Source organism: Vanessa tameamea, chromosome 26 (genome assembly GCF_037043105.1).
Source record: "Vanessa tameamea isolate UH-Manoa-2023 chromosome 26, ilVanTame1 primary haplotype, whole genome shotgun sequence".
Lineage (NCBI taxonomy): Eukaryota > Metazoa > Arthropoda > Insecta > Lepidoptera > Nymphalidae > Vanessa > Vanessa tameamea.
In genome coordinates, this window is record NC_087334.1 from 7,939,554 (window position 1) to 7,964,598 (window position 25,045).

At 33.4% G+C, this 25,045-nt stretch overlaps 1 protein-coding gene across 2 annotated transcripts in view; it reads left to right on the forward strand.

Moving 5' to 3' along the window:
* The first annotated feature begins 1,203 nt into the window (after positions 1-1,203).
* Positions 1,204-25,045, forward strand: part of LOC113398859 (vinculin) — a 45,901-nt gene continuing 22,059 nt past the window's right edge. For both annotated transcript variants that reach the window (XM_064219089.1, XM_064219090.1), the window contains exon 1: positions 1,204-1,398. In XM_064219089.1, the coding sequence (XP_064075159.1) occupies positions 1,342-1,398 (57 nt within the window). In that variant the 5' untranslated portion in view covers positions 1,204-1,341. The remainder of the gene's footprint in view (positions 1,399-25,045) is intronic.

Consider the following 25,045-nt stretch of genomic DNA (forward strand, 5'->3'; position numbering starts at 1 on the left):
AATAATTGTTGTATGTAAATGTTATTGTGATTATTATAATTAGCAAGTTTATTTACGGGTTTTATGAATAACTGATATTACATGTCATTAAGAAAATGTAATAGGTATTTGTTACTCAATATTTTTAATTTTCAAATTCCATTGTATGGTATTCATATTTGCTAGTAATGTCAATATGGTGTTGATCAGTGGCTGTAGGGGTAGTACCTAGGTGTGCAACGACTTGACCCACGAATTAATCGGTTAAATGACTTTACTAGATATTATTCGAGCAATTTTAACAAGTATATAATTATTATAAGTGATTTAAAGTATTATTGATTTAATTACTCCATTCTTTCTTTATCCTTGCACAGACAATTTTTTCACTTCAAATATTCAAATTTTATAGTTGCTAGATTGCCATGACAGTAATTTGTATTGTCATATTCAAAAAAACTAACTATTGTGCTGTTTTATTAATAAGTATTATGCGTCATCTCCAAAATGTACTTACAATACAATTGCACAAAAACATTTATTATGAATTAAGTAGTTACCATTCTTGAAATCTATTCATAGATAAAGAAAAAAATAAGGTTAACACTTTTATCTACGTTAGATAGTAGTAATAGGTAAATTGTAAATAATTTACAAAACGTTGACAGTTATTATTATGTTACGTTAATGTTCTTTGAATTTTATAGATTAATATTATTATTTAAATTACAATTTTATATTCATATATTTGCACGTATTAAAGACTTAATAGAATATTTAATTTAAATTAGTTATAAGATAATAAATAATTTATTACAGATTGTGTTTTATTTATTCTCATCCTTTGATTAAAAGCTAATATTTTTTAGTAAAACTATTGATGCATTTAATTCAATTTATTTTAATTTTTTGTGCTGGATTTAAGTAACTAACTGCAAAGTTATATTGATTGATATTATTTATTGACTATTTTTAATATTGAAATTACTGCATGTTGTATGCAGTAATATCAACTCTCTATCTATTTATCTCTACTCTATTTATTTGAAAATCTATTTTAATTTTAAATACTGTCCGACGTATTTTTCTGATTATTAATAAAAATATATTTGTGAGCAGATTAGCTAGATTTCAAGCAATTAAATATATTCAAATGACAGTGACAGTTCGAATCATATTCTATTTTTGACGCTGGAATTTTGACGTATTATTTTTTTTATACATGACACACCGTTTGACACAGTATTTTTCTGTCTCGGTCGAGGCTTGGTTGTGTTTCGCGTTTTTTGTGTTATTTATTATTTTGTGAATGCCGTGTTGTGTTTCATTTATTATATTATATATGTATTAACACCATAAATCATGCCGGTGTTCCATACTAAGATAATCGAGAGCATTTTAGAGCCGGTGGCTCAACAGGTGAGTCATACTATATTTAGAAGTTTCTCAGTAGATTTAACTTAAATTAACCTGATATAAGATACACTTTCATTTTAAACACGTTAAAAACAGTTGCTAACTCAAAAAACAGAGTTATTCCGTTAGGCGATTTGTTTCACGAGGAATTTCGGCTTGAAAGTTATTTGTAAAGAATATAAAGTAAATAAGAAAAGTGTTTCAAGTTTAAATAAAGGAGAATATCGAGATAAAGTGTGTAGGTGTGAGCCGTAATGTAAAGTTTACTGTTTACGTTTGCTTGTATTATCGCGCCGATGAATTATGTCATCTACGTAAAAGTAACTGGAAAACACGCCGAAATTACTATATTTGGCATTGCCATACTCTGGTAAAGTGTCCACAGAATATCATATAAGGATTTAGACAAAGGTTAATCATTGTAATTGAGATAAAGAATTACAGAAATAAATACAAATGTTGATTTTCGATAGGATTAAATTTATCTTTTCATATGAATATCTATTATGTATACTAATATTATAATTACGAAAGTAAGTCTGTCCTTTACCTGTTCACGCTTAAACTACTGAACTGATTTAGATGGAATTTGGTATGTGAATAGTTTGTGTCCCTGAGAAAAACATAGGACTTTTTTAATGCAACGGTTTATTTGCTATAGGTAAACTTTTACAGATTTTGCACAGGTCTAACTTCAGGTTGGAAATAAATGTTTGCTAGGATATGTTGTTCAAATTTAAATAAGGACAAGCTAAATAAAAATATATTTGAAATAACATAAATAAAAAAAAAAACTTTTAATTGAATGAACTTGCAAATGGATGTACAGAAAAATGTTGAGAAAGGTTATTGACTTTATGACAACATACTATGACCCACACAGAACATAATATTTAATGTGAGTGACACCGAACCAGTTAATAACTAGAAAAGAACAAAAAATTAACAGAATTTTCCATTCAAATTTCGGACTCAAACTATTAAATTAAGTCACTAATCACATTGGGGATATTTGTGTTTTCTTGGGGTATTTAAAGTATAAAATTAAACTGGTAAATGATGCCCGTTTAATGGTTTACATTTAGACTGCTCACTGTTTATATCACACAATATATTTTGCATATTTGTCCCAAATAAGGATTGGTGTGGACACAAAGGAGTGTGCATATGGCACATTAATAAGATGTTTTTAAAATAATATCTTCTATCTTGTTAAATTTTATTTAACACAACATTTTTAATAGCTATTTCAATATCATAACTACATATATTATAGTATCTACATATTTATATTCTTTAAATATCTGATTAGAATTGAAGTCTTACTTACTGATATATATCTTTCATGAACAAAGTTTGGATGTTGTAGTTCAAGATTCTACGATTAAATCATGCAGATACTATTACAGTTTGACTTAATAAGTTCAAAGTATATTTTATAAAATAATGATTATAGTGTATTGAACATTTTGAGTCACAGTCACCATTGTGAACAAAATATTTTTCATGTGTTCACGGTACATCTTTCCGTCCAAGACATATGCTATTTCCTTTCTATAGGATTATGAGATATGTAGAACAGAGTGAATCTTATTTTCAACACCACCCATAGGCTCCAGTTCTGTGAGAAATACTATTATTAACAAAGACAATGCATCATCGACCTTAGAAGATGAAATTTATTTATTTATAATACAAAACTGTATACATATCATTACAGGACATGTTTGTCCTAATTCGATATAACAGCATGTTTATTAACAATATTTAAAATAACTCTATGTTGTATATGATATAGTCCAAGTTGCTATAGTTGTGAGTTCACTCAGGCTGCAATAAAAAAAATCTACCCTGTCGGCTATGACTTTGAGGGTACGTAACGTGAGCGTCAGTGGCGCATCATTGAGCAACTTGGTTCGTCCGTTGGCCACCGCTAGCAACGACGGTCGATGTCTCCGCCACACATATCTATCTGGGGCGCACAGACGCAACTGTCTTAATACATTAGTATTATGGACTACACCTCTCAATACCTGAAAAACATAGATTATAAGTAGCTCTCTCCTTAACCTTAGCTCATTGTACCCTACCATGCCTTGCTAAGATGTTATGTCTCTGTTGTTACACTGGCTTTGAACTGGAATAAAATAATACTTAATTGCTATTTGGCGGTAGATTGAGAGATGATTGTATTCGGCCAGACTCGCCCAAAGCCCTACCATTTATAAAATATATAGAACAAAATATGTTAGGTTTTGGTTCCAAACATTTAATCAAAGGGACAATATAATTTATATTTAAGTAGATATAGTGAGATACAATCCCTGATACAATGGGTTTTAATTGAATAACTCGTGTGTCGTCTTCAAGGTGACGTTTCAATAACTATACATCCGACGAAGTGCAGTGGCAAAGCTTTCAAAATACTGCATCAATCCGGTCTTGAGCTACTATGACGCCATCTGTATAAAATGCTACTAAACATACTAAAAACACATTGAAACATAGAAATGATATCATTGGGCAAATGTGCCAATTGAAAGTAAGTGGTCACCATTGCCACAGACTTTAGTGCCGTAAGAAATATTAACAATACCTTACATCGTCCATGCGCCACCATGGGTCCCTCTTGCCTGTAGTTACACTGGCTCACTAACGCTTCAATTTATACCGATGTCTGTAGCGAATGGTTAATATTTCTCACAGCGCCAATGTCTATGAGCGCTGGTGACCAATAACCATCCGGTGACAATTTTATAAAAAAATATAAATAAATTTTAATATATTTCGATCTTTGATAAAAACTGAGACAATCGCTCGTAAATCAATTATGCAATTATTTTCATGGGTCGAAAGTACTCCTTATAAATGAAGTGGCTCATACCAGACAGGAAGCGGGAACCTACAGCTGTTGGCAAATGAAGTCATATCAGCATAATGGACAATGCTTTATGAGCCGCGACGTAACTGCAGTCATTGTGACAGGGTTCTAAGATATGATGATATTGTTGCACATTTATTTATTTATACCTTATTGCGCTCCATCCTATTGAATTGTACTCAAAATCAAAATATACTTTATTCAAGTAGGCTTTTACAAGCAGTTTGGAATCGTCATTTTGCAAATTATATTAATGAAGCTACCGCCGATTTGGAATGTAGATTCTACCGAGAACAACCGGCAAGAAAGTCAGTAGTTACTCTTTTCCAAAATTTAAAATACAAATTTCTGTTAGTTAAATACAATTATATATGTATATAACATATCCTGCTTGGAAGTCAACAAGTATTACCACCACGCTTTTTCTATCATCTATATAATATTATTAATGTAATTTTTACAAATTGATATATCATCCTAATAAATCCTTTCATTTTAGACTAAACACATAAATGATAAATGATGTAAATATATTTAAAACTGATAAATTCATACGTTAATTGAAATTGTATTACTAACCACAAGATAATGGTCATTTAGGTTGCTTGATACATTAATAAATATAATATTTAAAACCATAGTGACAGTAATTACAGCCGCAACAGTGACTAGAGGCTTACATCCGGTGATGAAACTGTCCAAGCTATATGTGTACTGTCCTTCATGTGTCGAAAGCAAGGTCGTAATCATAGTTGCGTTGAAAAATGTCGGTGAAACTCTGGACATCTTCCCCGTTATCTGTGTTTTAGTGAACGAAGCCCTATATATTGGAAGAGTACCATATATGTGAATTATTTCGTGTACCAATTGGAGAGTTCTGTTTTAAATTGGTAAATTGTTTCAACTTCCAGTTTTGATGGGTATGACATACGTCTTCTTAATTAGGTCTTGGTAGTATTGAACTAGATAGTGCTATTCTGCAACTCACTTCGTTTCTCACTCGTGAAATGTTGACGATCGACTCACATGTTAAATTTTATATTTGTTGAAGTCAACGTAAATTACTCTAACATTTTACTTATATTATGCGGCGTTTCGACTTTGTTCTCACAGAATAGGTCTTCTGAACAACGTGTACTTGCAATATTATTTGTTAGATTGGTATAAAATACGGTACTGATATAATTGATTATTTTATTATGATTATAGTAAGTTCGATTACGAAAATTCGAATTTCCAATTTGAGTAATTTATATATACAAATATTATAAATTATGCGAAAGTAAATCCATGTGTTACCTCTTCAGGCTTAAATCGCTGAATCGATTTAAATGAATTTGTTGTGGAGATAGTTTGCGTCCTGGGAAAGCTTAAAACTTTTTTAATTAAAAATAATGGGGTTCAAACACCCCACGTATTTGTGTGGGTTTGTATTTGGTAATGGTAAGGTAGGTTTTATAAATTTTGTGCAAAAAGATTACGGCTTAAAAGAAGTATTACATTCCTTAGATATCTCAATTTTTATCGTTTTCTCCTCTTGCATTCCATTTCATTTCATAGTTCATTTTTAATTGGCGTATGTATGTCAGAAATTATTTCCAAAACGTTACGAATTCCTTCGATCTATTTCAGTGAATTGTAAAACAAAGTTCTGGTTTATTCATAAGTGTATCAGATTGGTACACAATAAGGACAAAATTGACTAATAATTATCCAATCCAAGTACATATTTATCAATATTCTCGTATTTAACAAAACAAAGAGCAGGTGATACAATTCATAACATCGCTAATTTTGTCCGTTGACTCATAACTGGCCTCTTGGTTTCAGCGATATCTCTGCTACCGTTGGCGCCTAAATTTAAAACTGGAATCGTTAAAAATCTTTCGTAATCTGTTGCGTTATTTTTTGACCGATAGATCGCCCACAGACAGCCAGTGATGTTATTGCCATTTTATTGACAAGCTGCCGTGATTTATTTTACTTGGTTTTACATTGAGTAGCGAATGTTTACTGTGATGACCTATACGATGACTCATATGACGTCATCAATTTGTCGATGATTGCTGCGTCTTTATGAATAATTTGACTGTTCTGGTCTGTATTAAAAAAAAATTCCTCTGTGCCTCAAATCCTTCTTTATAATAGTAGTATTTCAGTATTTATAGATATTAGAAGATACTTATCTAGTTCCATTACTTAAATAAATGAGAGACATTGGCGTTTTCATTGACTATTTAAAAATATAGTTCTATGTACGACGTCTTAGCATTTCGTTCTCAACATACAAAGTGCATGTAACCGTTATTCAGCAAACTCCGAGGGCAATTATATGAAATTGCCGCACTGTCGGTCGGATCCACCAGGAACAGTCGAGAATAGAACTGGATAACTGTGTGCTAAATAATTTAAAATAGACGAGCCGTCTATTAGAAATATAGGCTATGGAGTATATAAAGATCATTGTTATGGTCTGATAGATTAAGATCAAAATAAACTTCATTATGGATTCCCTTTCAACTAGCCTTTTTAACTTACCACTAGTTGGAATGTAGATTCTATCAAGAGAAATACGAGTTGATACTTGAATGGCGTTTGTTGTGTTAAAGTGACAGCATTGTACTCATTTCCAACGTAGTAAACTATCAAAACAAATGAAGTATGTGAAATCGAATGGTGCTCATTTGATCCAACTATCATCTAGTAAGCTCCACAAGTTATATCAACAGGACAAACATTACATATGTGTGTGTCGAGTCATATTTGTCCCAAACAGCAAAGTATTTTTTTTACTGTGTTACCTAAAATTCTGTCATTTCTCATCAATCAGCTCGATTGCTTATTTTTGAGCAATGATGGCCTGAGCCGAGATGGCCCAGTGGTTAGAACGCGTGCATCTTAACCGATGATTTCGGGTTCAAACCCAGGCAGGCACCACTGAGTTTTCATGTGCTTAATTTGTGTTTATAATTCATCTCGTGCTCGGCGGTGAAGGAAAACATCGTGAGGAAACCTGCATGTGTCTAATTTCAACGAAATTCAGCCACATGTGTATTCCGCCAACCCGCATTGGAGCAGCGTGGTGGAATATGCTCCAAACCTTCTCCTCAAAGGAAGAGGAGGCCTTTAGCCCAGCAGTGGGAAATTTACAGGCTGCTAATGCTAATAAAAATGCTTATTTTTGAGAAATATATATTTAATTCTTTCATATTTGGTTAATAATACGGTTCTTTGGTTCCAGTTTTATCAACAAAATTGTAATATTTTTGTTGGAACATGTTTGAAGCGTTTTCGTAATAAAAAACTCCGAACGTGGCGAATCATAAATGTACATCGTCGTCTTTGTACTTCAGCTTTACCAGCGAGTCCAGCTCATGTTTATTCTGATATCAGTTATCCATAACATGTGTTCCCTTTATTTCTTTAAAGTATTAAAGTATTAAATAACTATGAAGATTAATTAAGATAGCCACTGAACGCCCAGTGATCGAAATGTAATCATAATTACTGAAAATTTCAGAGAAACATTTGAATCGCAAATAAATCATGTGTACATAAATATATCTTTATTGATTTATTTTCACCTTAAGGAATTTGAGTTTTCCATATAGCATCAGGGAAATGATTTAATAGTTAAACAGCGACTACGGCAAAGGAATGAACCAATGAACCGAGAATGACCAATGAGACGACTACAATGTTGCTGGTCGATAGGTAGTGATGATCTCATTATAAACTTAACCTATTAATCACATTGTGAAAAGCAATAAATGATTGAGTATTAGAAGTATTAAAAGCAATATTTTTTATTTATTGAAAAAAAAAAGTTACATCATCAATTTATCACTGAGCACTTAAAATTGATATCAGTCCGGTCAAATTAGACCAAAAAGGAGGAGTAAAGTTACATAAATTTACAACAAGCTGAAAATGCTTTTACTTGTTCAAAACATAATTTAAAATAATATTCATAAGTTCCGAATCATTCCGGTACCTGGTTTTTTAAAATTTTAAGTGAAAGGACGAAAATCCCGAACGAAAAATGTTTTTTTGCGATTTTCCGGAAAACGGTTGAAAGTTTATAAAAAATGTATTTATACTTTTTTTCTTAGAGAAACCGTTTCTGAGATATAGCGCGTTAAAAAGTTGTAAGTAACTTCGAATGTCTAGATTGACCGGGCTATCTGATGTGGGTAACATTCAAAACTATGTGTCTTTAAAGGTGTAAACAACATTGACTGTCAAAAATATTTTTGATATAGTTTATATAAACCAAACTAACCTATATAAAATAAAATTTTAATAACTAAATAATAATTCAAATTAAGACAGCGAAGATAAAATAATATACTGAGGAATATAGAATATAAATGAATGTTTCGTATGATAAAAAGATTTCACTTGTATAAAAACCATAATTGTAAAAAATATTAATTAATAATCCTTTACATTACCAATGTGTAAAACTTTCGGAAGTTGGATGTTATCTTCCATGTGCCTGTAATTACAAAGGCTCATTCACCCATCAAACTAGAATACAAAAATATTGAGTATGTGCTTGGCGATAGAATATGTGATGAATGGTACCTACCCTGAGAGGCTTACAAAAAAGCGAATACCCAGCTTCAAGTAAACGGGATCATCAAATAATTAACAGTATTTATAATAGTTTACAATATTTATATTTTCCAGTTTTCGTTACAATCCTCCATTATTTTCCGTTTTTCGAACCAGATTTACAATTCCCATGTCAAATTCAAAAATATTCTTTGTCTACTTTTATTTATAAAAATGTCAAACCAAAAAGTATCCATTACGGTTATATAATTCTGTGATTAAATATAACTCAATAGCTAGAAGCTATACAACGTATAATGATTATTTGTAAATATTTTATATGCCTTTTATATTCCTTAATGTTTTTTTTAAAAATGGTGGTTAATCTTGTATGTTATCGTACGTTTTCCTCTTCCTTAACACAGCTTTGTACTTGAGTTTATTGTGTCTTCCTTTGTCGCTGTTTCCTCCATTTCCTTACCACCCGGACATCCCTTTCAGGTAACATATTTATATAAAGCGCTCTTTGTTTGATGCTAAATAATATTCCTATTTGGCTTAGAAATTCTGCTTTGATAAGTCTTGTGTAAACTATATATTTGCTACAGTGAGCATAGAGAATATACCTATATCTTCATTAACGCGTTAATTCCAGGATGTTTCGGTAGTTTTAAAGAATTTTTTTGGCAATAGATAGCAATTTTATTACGAAAGGGAAAAGACTATATTTTTCACTACATCCTCAAAATAGCAACGATTAAAGAGAGTGAAAGCGCGGTGGAGCTAGATTAATATAATCATGTATAATGACACTTTAATTGGTCAAGAGCCTACTTGAATAAAGTACATTCTAATTTTGTCATCAAATATCTATATCCCAAAGCATCGGATCTAACTTATCTTGTTCTACTTCTTCAGATTTGCGAACTTTCGACTTTCGCCGATCCAAATCTTTCTTGCAATTATTTCTAAATGTTGAATACTTGTTTTTGTGATTTACTTTAACTAATACGTGTTTTATTCCATGTGTCAGGTTGGTAACTCGTATATACTGTGTACAATCCAGATCAGTGAGCTAGGCATATTAGATATACTAAAATGATGGACCGGTCGTTACCTCTTGATCCATGTTTTCTCCTTTTTGATTTTAAAGGCAACAACATGTTTGGCATGTAAATGTGGTTTTTTAAAATGATACAGATCATTGACGTCGCCTTCATCGCCCTTGTCCTTATTTTTCTCGCCATCTGTTCGTCAGATCCCACGCTTTGGACCTGTGAAAATGTTGCCAGTGTCATCGTGTGCTTGTAGGGCTGCCAATTTTTAATAAGATTTTCACACATTTCTAGTATTATATAACACGGTAAATGGATTTGACCCAGTATTCAGGCAAGATACAAACTTCTATTCAGGATTTTATTTAAATGTCTAAGACTCCCAGCCAGAACCTAACTGTGTTTGAAACTAACTCTAAATAAATAGTCAGATTTTGCTGGAGCTTACTGAAAGTATCTAAATTTTTAAACCTATAAGCCTTTTAGTTAGAACCTTCGTTCGTTCGGAGGTCTGTACAAACCGCATAATACAGGTCATAACCGGATATTTGACAGCCCTATATATTCCGTGAGACGTGATTGTGTATGCGTGATACAGGTGGGTTTTGTGACCGCAAGCCGAATGGTTAATATGAATGTAATTGAAAACACATCCAAGATGTGTTTTAACTTCTTAAGGCGTAATCAATACGTTTATCTGTTTACTATGTTAGATAAGCTAACGGATTGTTAATGAGCTAGGCTTCTATTCTATCATGCCGCTTCAATCCATTCTTCATTATGTTTTCCTTCAACGCTAAATCCAATATAAACTATAAACTTAGTACAAGGAATGACGTGGTACACCCTGAATATATTTGTTTCAACGCTGTCATCAGCTCTCTATGTATCTACAATATCAAAATCTAACTATATTTTGTTCAAGCACTGTTGAATTGTCATTTTATAGAATTAAATGAAGAACTACCGGTTCGGAACTCGGAAACTCAGTCAGTACAGCCTACATAGAACTGTAACGAGTTTATTTGACTTACCGACTGTACTTAAAATTTAAGCGAGGTCGTAAAATATTGTTAACACTTTTAATGACTTTATAATCTGAAAACAAGTTTTTATTCTTAATGCTTCAATGTGATTTGGAATTAAAAGTATTATTATCTATTATATGTATATTTTGATCTATTGGTTTAGTAGCTAAATATTACGGCTGCAGATTACGACACGTTTTTTTTTTGTCGAGAAGTACTAAGCAGTGATCCAAAAAATAATCATGTTCACACACTCTATGTCCGCAGCCATTTGCCGCTTTTGATGTAATCCAAAGTAAAAATATATTTATTAAGTAGAATTTTATAAAAAGTCTTGAATTGTCATGTTACAATCTTTATTATTTCTGCCGATTTTCTGCCGAAATAAACTTATACGAGCGCGCAAATAGCTGAGTAGCTAAAAACTATTGACATATATTTTTTTTATAAATTACGCTATTTCTATGACACAATCGTCCGTCGTTTTTAAATAAATAAATCTTATGAGTAGACTATAAGTGTTTCAATGGTTTTAGGGTACCTTTAGCGTTTTTCTGACCTCAAAGAAATGTCGCATTATGGCCGACCTTGGCCTACAACACAGTTTAACCTTTTTGTGTTTTATATACTTTTAGTAAATTAGTAAATTATTAAATGTCATAATTTTTATGTTATATATAAAACTTTAACAGAGTTAATGTCTGTTAGTTTATTTGATGATATTTTTTGTGTATAATGTGTAATTCTCAATCAACGTGGAAACCAAGATCCTTGAAACTTCATCAACACGAAATTAAAATTTAAAGATTTCCATGCATATATTAGTTTAAGTAGTAACAATTAATGTTCCACTGCTGGGCAACGAACTTCTGTACTTTCTCTTATCTATGGAACTTAACAATCACAGTGTAAGTATAAAATATAATACATGCATACTTGTGGCATAATATCCTTCGACCTATGCCGGTATATCCGGACGAGTTGAATTATGAACTCTTTTTACTTATTACATGGTGGTAAGACTTTGTGCAGGACTATCTATGTAGGTACTATTCATGATATTTTACCGCCAAACATTCATTTTTTGGGTTTGAAGGGGGAGTGACCCAGTGTAACTACAGTTGCAAGTGCCTTAGTTCCCAAGGTACTTGTCGCGTTGGCGGTGTAAACCATGGTCAATATTCTTTAAAGCTCCAATGTCTAGAGTAAATGATCTGTAAACAGGACGCATTTGCCCACCCGACTACCTTTTAAATAAACAAATTCAAATCAAGCACTTAATAGATTCAATGTCCAAGTAGCTGTATGTAAATTATATTTACATACAGTAATCAGACAATATTTAATAAACATTTGCCTAGTCAATAGGTTACAGTTGATTGAACACGAAAATGAATCAAAGATGCAGTTTCAAAACTAGACAAATACTGGTCAGTGTTCCCTTCTTCTCTTAGCACATATAGTCTTCTCAAATCATATATGATATACAGGACAGGAAAAGGTCTTGGAACTATCCTGTATATTACATATGATTCATGCTTATTGTTTAACTATTGTCGGCTATTTGGACATTGAATCTGTTAAGTGCTTAATTTGAATTTGAATTAACCAAATACGAACAAATAATGAATAATCACATTTCGAATTATATGTTTTTGTATGTGTGTGTATTTGTTCGTATTTGGTTAATGGATGTTTGTGTTTTTTTTTATTTGTGCAAATTTCCTTAGACGTTCTAAGATTGTGTGATGAAGAATGCTATCTATTGGACAGTATGTGATTATATTTCGTCTCAAGACCGGCTTTAGAGATGTAGAGGGCCTGACACAATAAAGGAGTGGAGCCGCCTAGTTATTATTTCACAAATTAATTGCTTACTTACTGCTACTCTTTCTATATCTTCATTCTGCACAACTTACTCAAATAAAAATTTTAACTCGTCGGAATTACTTTGTGCGTATCCTTTGTGGAGGCCTCGGGTTATCCTGGTAAATAATAAAATAAAATTCCCAAGTCGAATGATATTTGAGAGGAGTTATCGTCAATATACGCGTAACATTTCGTAATCATGTCGTAATAACAACACCCTCAAATTGACTCCCCCATTCGCAAGATTAATATCAACGTCACCCCGTCTATGTCTCGCGCCCTTTAATTTGAAAATGAACTCGAGGAAATACCTAAGCTGTATATATCGTGTAAATGAATGAAACTCTATTTTTAGATACTACATTACAACAAAACATAAGTTTATCTTTGGTATGTTATCACAATACATAAGGATTAAGTTTAGCATTCAATATATACACTATACTAGCCGTTTCGTGCGATTTAACCCGCGATAAACACTCCTCCTCTGACTCTAGTAGCGTGACGTTAAATAAGCTTATAGCGTTCCAGGAAATGGCCTATCAAATATCAAAACTATTTTTCAAATCCGACTGGTAGTTCCGGAGATTAGCTCGTTCAAAAAAACAAACCTTTCATCTTTACTGTTTCAATTTAGATTTAGAAAAATATTTAGTATGGGACTAATATGGGAAGCAAGTAAAGTATTACCTTATTTGTGAATATAATCAAGTCCATTGACTTCGGTGACTTTTGAGTTAAACTGAGTTTGGTAGACCTCGCTGTTTCTCCGACTTTGTACGCGTAAATCTTTGTTCTCGTAGATTCAAATAAATTTCGAATTAGTATGCCTTTTGCATATGCATGCGTTTTATTCGGGTTTCATAGTCTATGCCAAATTACATTGGCTTAGTCGTAATCGTACAAACACATAGACAGCTATTTTCGCTGTCGGTATAAACTGATAATTCTTAAAAAATATCAAAAAGTGATATGCGGCATTGTTTAAAATAGGAAATACATTTAAAGGACACGCATCAAAATAGTGTATGTAAGTTATTAAAATTTTACGAGTGTACGAAGTGAGTTCTTACCAAGCCGCACTGCAGGCGAATAGTACAATCAGAATTTAGATGCAGTTACTATTTATTGGTATCGAGTGTCTCGATGGCCTAGTGGATTATCAATCTCGAACTTCTCGAGAAGGGACCAAACATGTCGGACCAATTCTTAGTAGCTAGGTCCAAACTTGCTCCATACCAAATTTGAACGTCTACTAGATAATATTGCGGTTCTATAAATGAAAATATGTATGTCGTCTAATGCTGCGGTCGAACAAGGGTACGCCGCGCCCTTTCACTGCGTCTGCCGCACCTAACGCGCTGTCTTCAAGGGCTTGGGCTTTACTGCAGTGACGTTAAATGGTTAATGGAACCTGTCGCTTACAATAACGTGCCAGTAAATACTCTGTCGCGTTTAGAAAATACAATTTTTTATTTACATTTGAATGGGTGCGAATGAATAATTAATTAAGTTCTGTGTTTGAAAAAATTAGAAACTGGTTAATGGTCCACTGCTGGGCCAAATACTCCTCTTATCACCGCTGATCAAATACGCGTTGGTGACACATAAATATAAACATGACACACGCACAAATTACACATATTAAAACTCGGAGAACCCTTAGGTAAAGATTTACGCGTGTGTCAGTAGGTCACGTAGGCTCTATCTGTATCAGCATCAATTACAAATGTGAAGGAAGAAATAAACAACACAATCACGACAAATACCTATCAATCAAGAAACGTCATCCTGCCCCGCATTGCTTGTGACTGGGAATAAACAATACACCGCTTTACCCCTAACGGCTTATACAAATATTTGCAGAGATTGTAGTTGTCTTGAGCTCTCGGCCAAAGATTTAGGATTAAATTGAATTTTGCCTTGAATAGTTTTGCTAAGAAATTTACGCTCTTATAGCAGTTGTTTTTATGGCTTAGGTAGGGCAAAAAACTGCCCATAGATTGCCGCTGTAAGAAAAAGTAACCATTCCTTAATTATAACCTAGAGAAATTAGATGTTATGTCACGTATAATTGGCTTACTTACCCTTCAAGCCGGAACAAGTCAATAGAATATGTATAAAATCAATCTGATTGTTTGAGAAGTTTAGTTAGACACTGAATAATTTTCCTGTCATCATTGTTTGTTTACTCGACAGGATAAGTCGCAAAATTGCTTAATTAATCGCCTCTACAAAAGTATAAAGGTTACCTTACCTAATAAATAGGCTAAGCTTCTTCAAAACTACCTCCGCTATCGAAAGTTAACGTCTTTCGTTCGCGGTGAAATTTGAATGGACATTTTGAATTCTTGCCAAATTCGTATTGTATCGATTCAAATTCTAAACTGATATATAACTTGAAAACCAGCGTTTGATTAGACATTACAACTTTGGGTTGAAATGTACAGTCAATTGTTTAGTAATCAAAATTCACATTATACTGTATTCGAGTATGGTCTAACGTATTTTTGAAACGTCATTTTACAGGATCAATGATAAATATCGTAATCTCATACAATTAAAGGTATATATTACTAAGTACCTGGACCCTTTGTACCGGGTTATGTGGTATTCTTACCCACTAAAGGACTGCGAAGGCCGTCGGCACGGATCAGAGAGCTGCCATGCTTTGCTCCGCTCGTGGCTGTGCGGAGACCTCGTCAGGAGGCGAAAGCGCACTCCTCACAAATGTATATAAAAGTTAGATTGACTTAAAGTTTAACGTAACACTGCGTATGTAATAGAAAAGATTTTTTGATATTTAAATTAACTTTGTATGAATTTTACCTATTCAAAGTCAGGAGACCACTAATCATCTATGTCATTGTTTATGCAATAATCAGCCTTATTGACAAATATTTTTTATAACATCAATTACATATTGATATGGGAAATAATCAGGCAAGCACCGCTGATTTTTCATGGGCTAAATTTGTGTTTATAATTCATCTCGTGTTCGGCGATGAAGGAAAACATCGTGAGGAAACCTGCATGTGTCTAATTTCAACGAAATTCTGCCACATGTGTATCTACCAACTCGCATTGGAGCAGCGTGGTGGAATATGAAACCTTATTTTCAAAGGGAGAGGAGGTTTTAGTCTAGCAGTGGGAAATTTTCTGGCTGTTAATGTAAATAAAAGAAGTAAAAAATCTCGCACTAGGCACAACGATCGTCACGAAATTTTGCATAAACATTGTTAGGATATAGAAAAGGACGGAGGCTACCACCACCTGCTCCCTCCCACGCGGATGGAAACCAGTTTGTCTATAAAGAGCTGCTACGTACGGTACGTACGATTAAAACGACCTCTACAGAAAGTGATTACGCTTTGAAACCGAAAGCTTACTGTTCTCAGGCACGTCCGCCTCTTGCTTTGAAAAATGTATATACAAGCCTTCATTTCTATCAAGTTTTCAAATTTAGTTAATACTTCTTTATGCTTACGTGATTGGTATTTAAATTGGCTGTTGTTAAATGCATTACCTTTTACTGGGAAATTATTTTGTACTTGTAAATTTTTAAACGTTTAGAAGTGAAATCGCCATGAACATTGCCAAGTACCATCAGGACCTACAGAACTAAGTGTTTTCTATTTTTATCAGACAACATGTAAACCAAAAGGTGGGGTTAGCTGTGTGTGTGTGTTCTGCTGTTTTCGCATATCTTTAAATTAACTATTAATTATAATTTGTCCAATGAGGATAATACCGTTAGGAGCGTATTCTAATTCCAACTATTTTAAATTATGTGATGCAGAATGGAAATACAATATGGCGCTTAGAGAACACAGTCCTAGTAAGGAAAAAAAAACAGTTTTTAATGAATTGTGATGGATATCAAATGAAAGGGCTTAATTGCAATCAGTCATTTTGTTATAGATCTATACTATTGATGTTCAATTGTTTAAATTTGCTTGTAATATACCGCCCAACAGCCATTTTTAGTATTATTGTATTTCAGTTTGAATAGAGTGGGCCAGTGTACATAGGCACACGGGAAATATATAGTGACGCTTTGACGATGTACGGAACGGTTAACTCTTACAGTACCATTTCCTTGGCCGTTGGTGACCAGTCATCATGGGGTAGCACATTTTTTTAGACCGCCTACCTATAACATAAAAGGAATCCGTTGTGATTTGTGTAATTTCAGTAGTTCGGGATGGCAAAATAAAATTATGTTTTTTACAATGATGCTCCAATCTCTCTATATATCTTTACAATCCCTCACAATCATCCAATTGTTTTCCTTATGACAGCTCAATCATTTTTAAAATAAGAAATAGTGTTACATGCCAGTATTAAATGTTATCCCATAAAATAATATTAACTAAAGGTGTACAAATTATTGATCAATTAATTACAATAATAATTGTATATATTTATAATATCCTATGACGTAGCTCCGTATGGTGGCTAGGGCTAGTCTCGTAACATTTGATATCATAAGTATAATATAAGATTTAAAATTCTCGTAAACAGTCGACAATTGCTAGTGAGTTATATTTTATTAACTTCATCTAAAATTAATTCCAGGAAAGAGATGACTAATATAGACTCTGATAAAACCGTTCTTGTGACTAGTATTAGTAGCAATAGTAGATTTTTTGCGTCGTCATTTAATATTGAATCAAGAATCATGTCATTTTGTCTTTATGTTAAATTTTTTTATGGCAAAGGGGCTAGTTAGACATTGATATTGTAAGAAATATCAACCGTCTCTTGTGTCGCTAATGCGTCACCAATTTTGGGAAATGAGATGTTGTCCCTTGTGCCTGTAGTTACACTGGCTCACACACCGGAACAGCACAATTCTAAATATAGCTGTTTGGCCATGGAGTGTGTGGTGATTAGGTAGTACGTACCCTGATACACCCCCAAGTAAGCTGATTTAATTTTATAAGGTCGAAGGCCTCATAGCAATAGTTACACTTCCCTTTCCTTTTTACACTGTCTACCTCTTAACACTAATGTTTCCATGGGGTCCTTTTCGTCCCACTGAAATAACAATTTCTTCAACAGTCATAGTTTAAAGTTTGTAATAAACTATATAATATTATGTTTTAGATTCATTGATTCACGTTCGTTGATAAACCGGCTATTTATGAACTAGAAATGAACTAATTATGGGAAGTTTACGTGACACTATTCCGTATAAAAACTAGTGAATGAATTTGATGAACGCCTATACGGTATGTTGCGTACGCGCACCTTATATGGCGCCTGCGCTCGCGCAACACCCGTCACCGACGATTGCCAGATATACAGCACGTGGGTTGATTATTGTTGAATATTGATTACATATCATAAATTAAATTTTATATTTATTTAATTAATTATTTGTGGTCGATATAAAAAAAAAAACTTAAGTATGATATTATACTTTATAATGTATTTGTATCTGAATGCGCAGTTCCGGGTGATCTTATATAACTTAGTCTTTTCTCAATAAATGGACAATCTCTAGCAAAATTATTATTTATAACTAGATACGGCCGCGACTTCGTGCACGTTTGATTTTATTGTTCAGTTCGCAGATTTTGCTATACATTATTAGTTCTGTATTAGGTAGCTTTTGTGGTATTAAGTCGTGGGTCCCGGCGTGACGGCTGAGTGTTGGTATACGGGAGGTCTGCTCGCGGTACTGGACAGTATTTGAACATTGCAGCGTAACTTTATTATTATTTTATACATATATAATTCTAAAATAAAAAGTAGCCTAAGTTACTCCTTATTGCATCAGATACCTGCCAGTGAAAGTCAGTCAAAATCGATACAGCCTTTCCAGAGATTAGCCGGAACAAACAAATAGACAGACAGAAATTGTAAAAAATGTTATTTTGGTATATGTATGTACCGTGCATACATACATATTCATTTAGTAAATAGCGGTTATTTCATTATTACAAACAGACGCTCTAATTTTATCATATAGATAGGCCTGACAGCATTGAGATTATTGCTTTCAAACAAACAAACTCTGCAGCTACCTCGCACAACCACTCTGTGGAACCAGCTTTCGCCGGCGGTTTTTCCGAACCGATACGACTTGGGAACCTTCAAACAAAGAGCGTACTCCTTCCTAAAAGGCCGGCGACGCACCTGCAACCATGGTGTTGCAGATGTCCATGAGCGGTGGTAATCACTTTCCATCAGGTGAGCCTCCTGCTCGTTTGCCCCCTGTAACATAAAATATATATACGTCGGAGAACATCATTCTTGTTGACATCGTCGTCAATGGCTACGGGCTTAGAGGGCGTCATTAGGGTAAAGAACAAGCACAAAACACAACTATCACGTGATTACAGTATTTTAATTAATATAAAGTCAACAAATTAACACTTTAACGAGTAACAACGCCGAGCTGCGGATTCGGGGCACCGATCTGACCTTTTATAGGCAGTCTTCTACACTTTTCAAGATCCAACTCGATCTGTCCCTTTTTCTAATCAAACAATATGTATCCGTCAAAACTGTCTCAACCTCTGTCAACCAGATGGCGCCTCGACCCCACTCGAGGCAAATGCTTCGCTCTGATTGGTCGTTACAAGAAATACAATATTCATAACTTTTATAAAATTAATATGGTTTATAAATTCTTAAAACAATGTAACAAATCAAATATAATTAACTCAAGAATTTTAAAATATATTAAAATGTAAACAAATAATATTGTGTGTTATACATGCAAACATCAATCAACCAGACTCATATCTTCCTCCGACATAATATATATTAATAATATGGAATATCAATGACACCTCGTGCATTATAAATTCAAATTGTCATAATGTCACGGCAGTTGTTAGGTCGTTTGTGTTATGAGAGCAAATACTTACTCTATTACGTCATCAATATTTGTTAAGTATCGTAAATAGAGGATATTAATGGTTATTTATTTGAAGTTATGTCTGATAAGGTTAAGAATTTATCATGTGAACTCGGGTTACAATATTTCGCTTTTAATTAGTAGTGTTTATGGGCAAAATGGAGCCGAGATGGCCCAGTGGTTAGAACTGGGTCATCTTAACCGATGATTTCGGGTTCAAACCAGGCAAACACCACTGAATTTTCATGTGCTTAATTTGTGTTTATAATTCATCTCGTACTCAACGCTGAAGTAAAACATCGTGAGGGAACCTGCATGTGCCTAATTTCAACGAAATTCTGCCACATGTATATTCCACCAACCTGCATTGGAGCAGCGTGATGGAATATGCTCCAAAACCTTCTCCTCAAAGGGAGTGGAGACCTTAGCCCAGTATTTTAAAGTTACATGCTGTTAATGTAATGGACAAAATTATCGTATGTCCTCATGTGTCATGACGAATTATAGATCGATTAAACTCAAATTCATTGATTAAATGTAAAAGCATTCCCTTACTAGTTGTCGCCCGCTGCTTTGTTCGTGTTTCAGTTGTTGGTCGTCAGGTTTAAGGCATTAAAAAGTATGTCCCTCCTTGTCATGCTCGTGTCCTGCCTTGGGTTCGATATAAAACAAATTTCACCAAATTCTGTTCAGTAAATGGTCCGTGAAACAGACTGAAATACAGACAGATAGACCTTTACTTTCGCATTTATAATATTAGCATATATTCTAGTATCTAGTATGGTTTTTTTTTTATTGGACAACATCACATACATTACTGTGATCCCAATGTAAATAGCTTAAGCACTTGTGTTATGGAAGATCAGAAGTTACGACGGTACCACATACAACCAGACCCAAGACAACATAGAAAACTAATGAACTTTTTCTACATCGACTCGGCCGGGAATCGAACCCGGGACCTCGGAGTGGCGTACCCATGAAAACCGGTGTACACACTACTCCACCACGGAGGTCGTCAAATATACATATTGTTGATTATCAAATTAATAAATACTAATAAAACCGAAGTCGGTTCGAAAAAGCTGACGCTAAATATGTCTCAAAATAAAATTAACAGTTCGAAATTCACGGGGGAAATGCAACGTGACTTATGTCATCGTTAGTTAGCAGTCTGCAGCCCGAGGCATTGAACAAACGGGAGGGGAGACCGCCGAGAGGGTGTTTGAAGTCTAGATATGTTGAACGTAACGTCATACCAGCTTTTGCGTGGCCGAACGATTTCGAAATACTAAAACAAAAACTTTAACATACGATTCAAATCCTTGTTGCAACGATGTAGACCAATAAACTCAATTCATCTTTAATTATAAATTTTCTTTATAGAAAAGAAGGTGCCCCGGTAGGGATACATTTACGGGCTCTTAATTTTTTTTTATGGTTTTATATATTAGTTTTGTATATTAGGTCTTATGATTTCTCTTTAATATATATATATATTTTTATTATTACTTAAATTCAACAGGTAGACAATAAGTTTTATTTTTTGTTTTTTCTTTGTGCGAATGTTGTGTACATCTGTAATAGTCACTCATATCAGGTCCTAATTTTTTTTTCTCTTGTTTTATCTGTTATTTATAAGTGCTGAATATGTGTGATGTTGATGTACCTTTTAAATAAATAAATAAAATTTTATATAAATTTTGAGGTATTATGACTTTGGAACATTATTGCTAAGTATTGCTGTTTGGTTGGTTGATGAGAGGGCGGTACCTACACAATCCGGCTTGCACAAAGTAAACATTACTTATGCGTTCGTACCCGTTCTGTTTTATGAAACGTACACGGTCGCTTATACATTGAGCTTCGTAGATAAATGTACTATCTGTTAAACGATTCGTTTGTCAAATATACGAACTGGGTATTAATTAAGAGCTATTATAAGTGTTTAGGTTTATTCAAATTAATAGTTTTGCTTCTTCAAACATAAAGTTTTAGACGGCTTCTAATACGGTGGACGAGAGACCACGTCCGTGTGAGATCCGGTGCTTACCGTTTGCTTACTCTCATAATCGGATACGATTGCAATTTGACACGATCGGAGAGTAAAAAGGCTTACGTGGTTACTAGGGAGTGTTAACATACAAACTACTGTGAAGTTCTTGACGAAAGAGTTTCAATAACTTTTTAATATATATCTGGGGTTTAAATCGAGTCACGTAAGTTAGTCCCTAGACCAACCAGTCAATGTCTAAACTATTATTATAAGGATACCAAAATCAAAATCAAAATATACTTCATTCAAGTAGGCTTTTACAAGCACTTTTGAATCGTCATTTAACAAACAATTTTAAGTAAAGCTACCACAGGTTCGGAATGTACAATGATTCTATCGAGAAGAACCGGCAAGAAACTCAATAGTTACTCTTTCTAAAAATACAGTCAACATGACGGTATTTTAAGTTTTTAGTTAAATACAATTATATGTATGTATGTTATGTCTCCTGCCTGGAAGTCAACAGGCATTAACTCCACGCTTTTTTTTTGTACCACAAATTATATCAACTTTGCTGAGTCTGGTGCAATTTGTATCCCCAGTAATGACTATATTTGTCTCGTAAGGAGCTCGCCCTTCGATAGCAAGGTCATTGACATAAATGACTCATTGCGTTAACGAGATTCTATCGAGAATAATTATAGACACTATCATTCTATCGCATACCTAACAGCAACTTGGAAGGAATTGTTCTAGAAAGTCCTTCGAGAGCGTTGCGAGTGAAATGTCAAATTTAAATATCGAATTTGTTTTTGACCTTTTTTTATGTGTATTGTTTGAAACGTTACGGATACGTGTCAGTATTGTTACGTAAATTACTAATTACTACTAAATATAATAAAATTTTGATTATACCTATTTATATAGTCTGATTTATTATTTAACAAAAAATATTTATGTTTTATTTTTATTTATCTTTTTGAAAGTTTAGCCTTTGGAGGTATATGACAGGGTCTTATTGCATCTACTGGTTAAAAGAGGGTTGTTACAAATACCTCGAGGATCCCAGAGGCTCGGAATTGCGATACAACTGGAATAAGTTTCTTTCTTTTATTCTAGCCATAATTTCACGCGGTCATGATTTGTATAGTAGCTATTTTTTATTTTGATTTTGTATATATTTAATAATGGATGACACATTATATGCCTTTTATTTTAAAATAAATAAACGTCTTTTTAGTACTGAAAATTATTTTGTAGTTGTTAACGTCAAAAATGTATACAAAATCAAATGTATCTTATTAAAGTAGACTTTACATTAAAGCATTTTTTAATCGTAAATATTTAAACTCTGTCACTGTCGCGGAAAGCAGCCTCGGTAACAGCAACGGCAAGATACTCGCGTAGTTGCTCTTTTCAAATAAACAGATTTACAATGTTATTAAATTCACAGTTGTTGATTAATTAGTCCTGTATTGGAACCCAAGCCTATAATCAAAGCGACTTTATCCAATAAAGTATTATTTTAATGAATAATTATTGATTAGTTTTGATTTAGTAAAATTTTTAAATTTATTAGATGGTAAATGAATGTTAGCAACGTTAACAGTTGTTTGTTGATAGAAAATCCTCGATCGTTTCTCAAAAGAAATGACTCCGACCTAAGGAGATATTTTCTTAAAGATATTAATTTTGTTTATTTAAAACACATTATGTTTATTTAAAAGTCGCGGAGGCAGTCGTCTAATTTCCTAGGCCGAAAAATAAAATAAATATGTTCAAAGAGTTCTGATATTTTTTTAATTAAATTGTAAAACATCTATTTCTATTATCTATTCATTTGAAATGAATTGAAGAAAATAAAATCATGTTGTAATAATAAAGTATAATCTATGTTGAATACATTTTTAATTTAAATTTAACTTCACGGGTTCATAAATTCAAATCGTTTGTTAAAAAAACATATTAACAAATCGAAAAACATCATCATCAAGAAAGAGTTTAGCTAATACTTGTCGATTTCGGGGCAGGATATCATCATTCCATAGTATAAAACAAGGTCGCTCAGCACTGTCTGTCCCTATGTATTAAATCTTTAAAATTACACAATGGATATTGATGCGGTTTTTTTTTTTGAATAGATAATACATGCACAATATAGTAGAGAGACACTGATATTTTTAGTGGTTTAAAGTGTTGTCGTAAATAAACACATTATCGCAAATGCAAATTCTCGCTCAACCCTACGAGATAGAGATACCACCTAGATGTCCGAAAATCCACAACAGCGCGATTTTTAAGATACTTTCTGCCTCGCACAACCACTCTGTGGAACCAGCTTTCGCCGGCGGTTTTTCCGAACCGATACGACTTAGGAACTCAAGAAAAGAGCGTACTCTTTCCTGAAAGGCCGGCAACGCACCTGCAAGCCCCCCGGTGTTGCGGATGTCTATGGGCGGTGGTAGTCACTTTCCATCAGGTGAGCCTCCTGCTCGTTTGCCACCTATACTATAAAAAAAAAAAAAGATCAAAATAAATCCTTTTTAATGTATTGTACACATTAAAAAGGTCTTTAAAAAAGTCCGCGATGGTATATTTTTCGCTTAGGGATAACGCATAATAATTATTCTTTATCCCATACTTTTTACGAGAAATAATGACTTATTTTCGAAGCGATTTTAAGTAATACAACATAAATCCTTATCCAATTAAGTACCTTAAATACATTGTGCATTTAATCTCTGGGAAAATTAATCAGAGGATTAGTTTATAGCGGTACTAATGATTAAGTAATATAATTAAAAGGCAGCCTTTGGAAGAGAAATTTAAAAGATAAATGTGTCAAGTATGGAACAGCAAAACAACGAAGCTGAAAATATTACAGATAAAATTTAAATATCAGTAGTGTTTTTGATTTGCTAAATTCACTAATTGTAATTTTAAAAAATGTTTTAATTTGATCAATTTGAACTCAATGTTCTCTTTCAACGGAAGAAATAAAACGAACCGTTTTAAGATATATTATCATCAGCGACATTTGACTGATTCGTCGGTGAAGTAGTTAGATAACGTCACAGAGCCCAGGGTTCTGCATTCAAACCCTAGGTCAAGTCGATAAAATTTATAGGTATTTTCCGCCCAGTGGCATTTAGCCCACTGGATGTTGAAAGTGTTTACACTTCCGTGCCACTTGAATGCTGATCCTGCACCTGAACTCTTTCCAGTCCAGTCGGATTAGCTGAACCATTGGATTATGAGATGAGAGAATCAATAGTGCATCTGTGATTACGGTTTATAATATGTCTTGCGTAGTTGGCTGGTCTTTGAGGTTAGCCGGCGTGATCGAAGCCGGTCAAGACGATGTCAACATCATCAGCAATAGCCATTAATGTT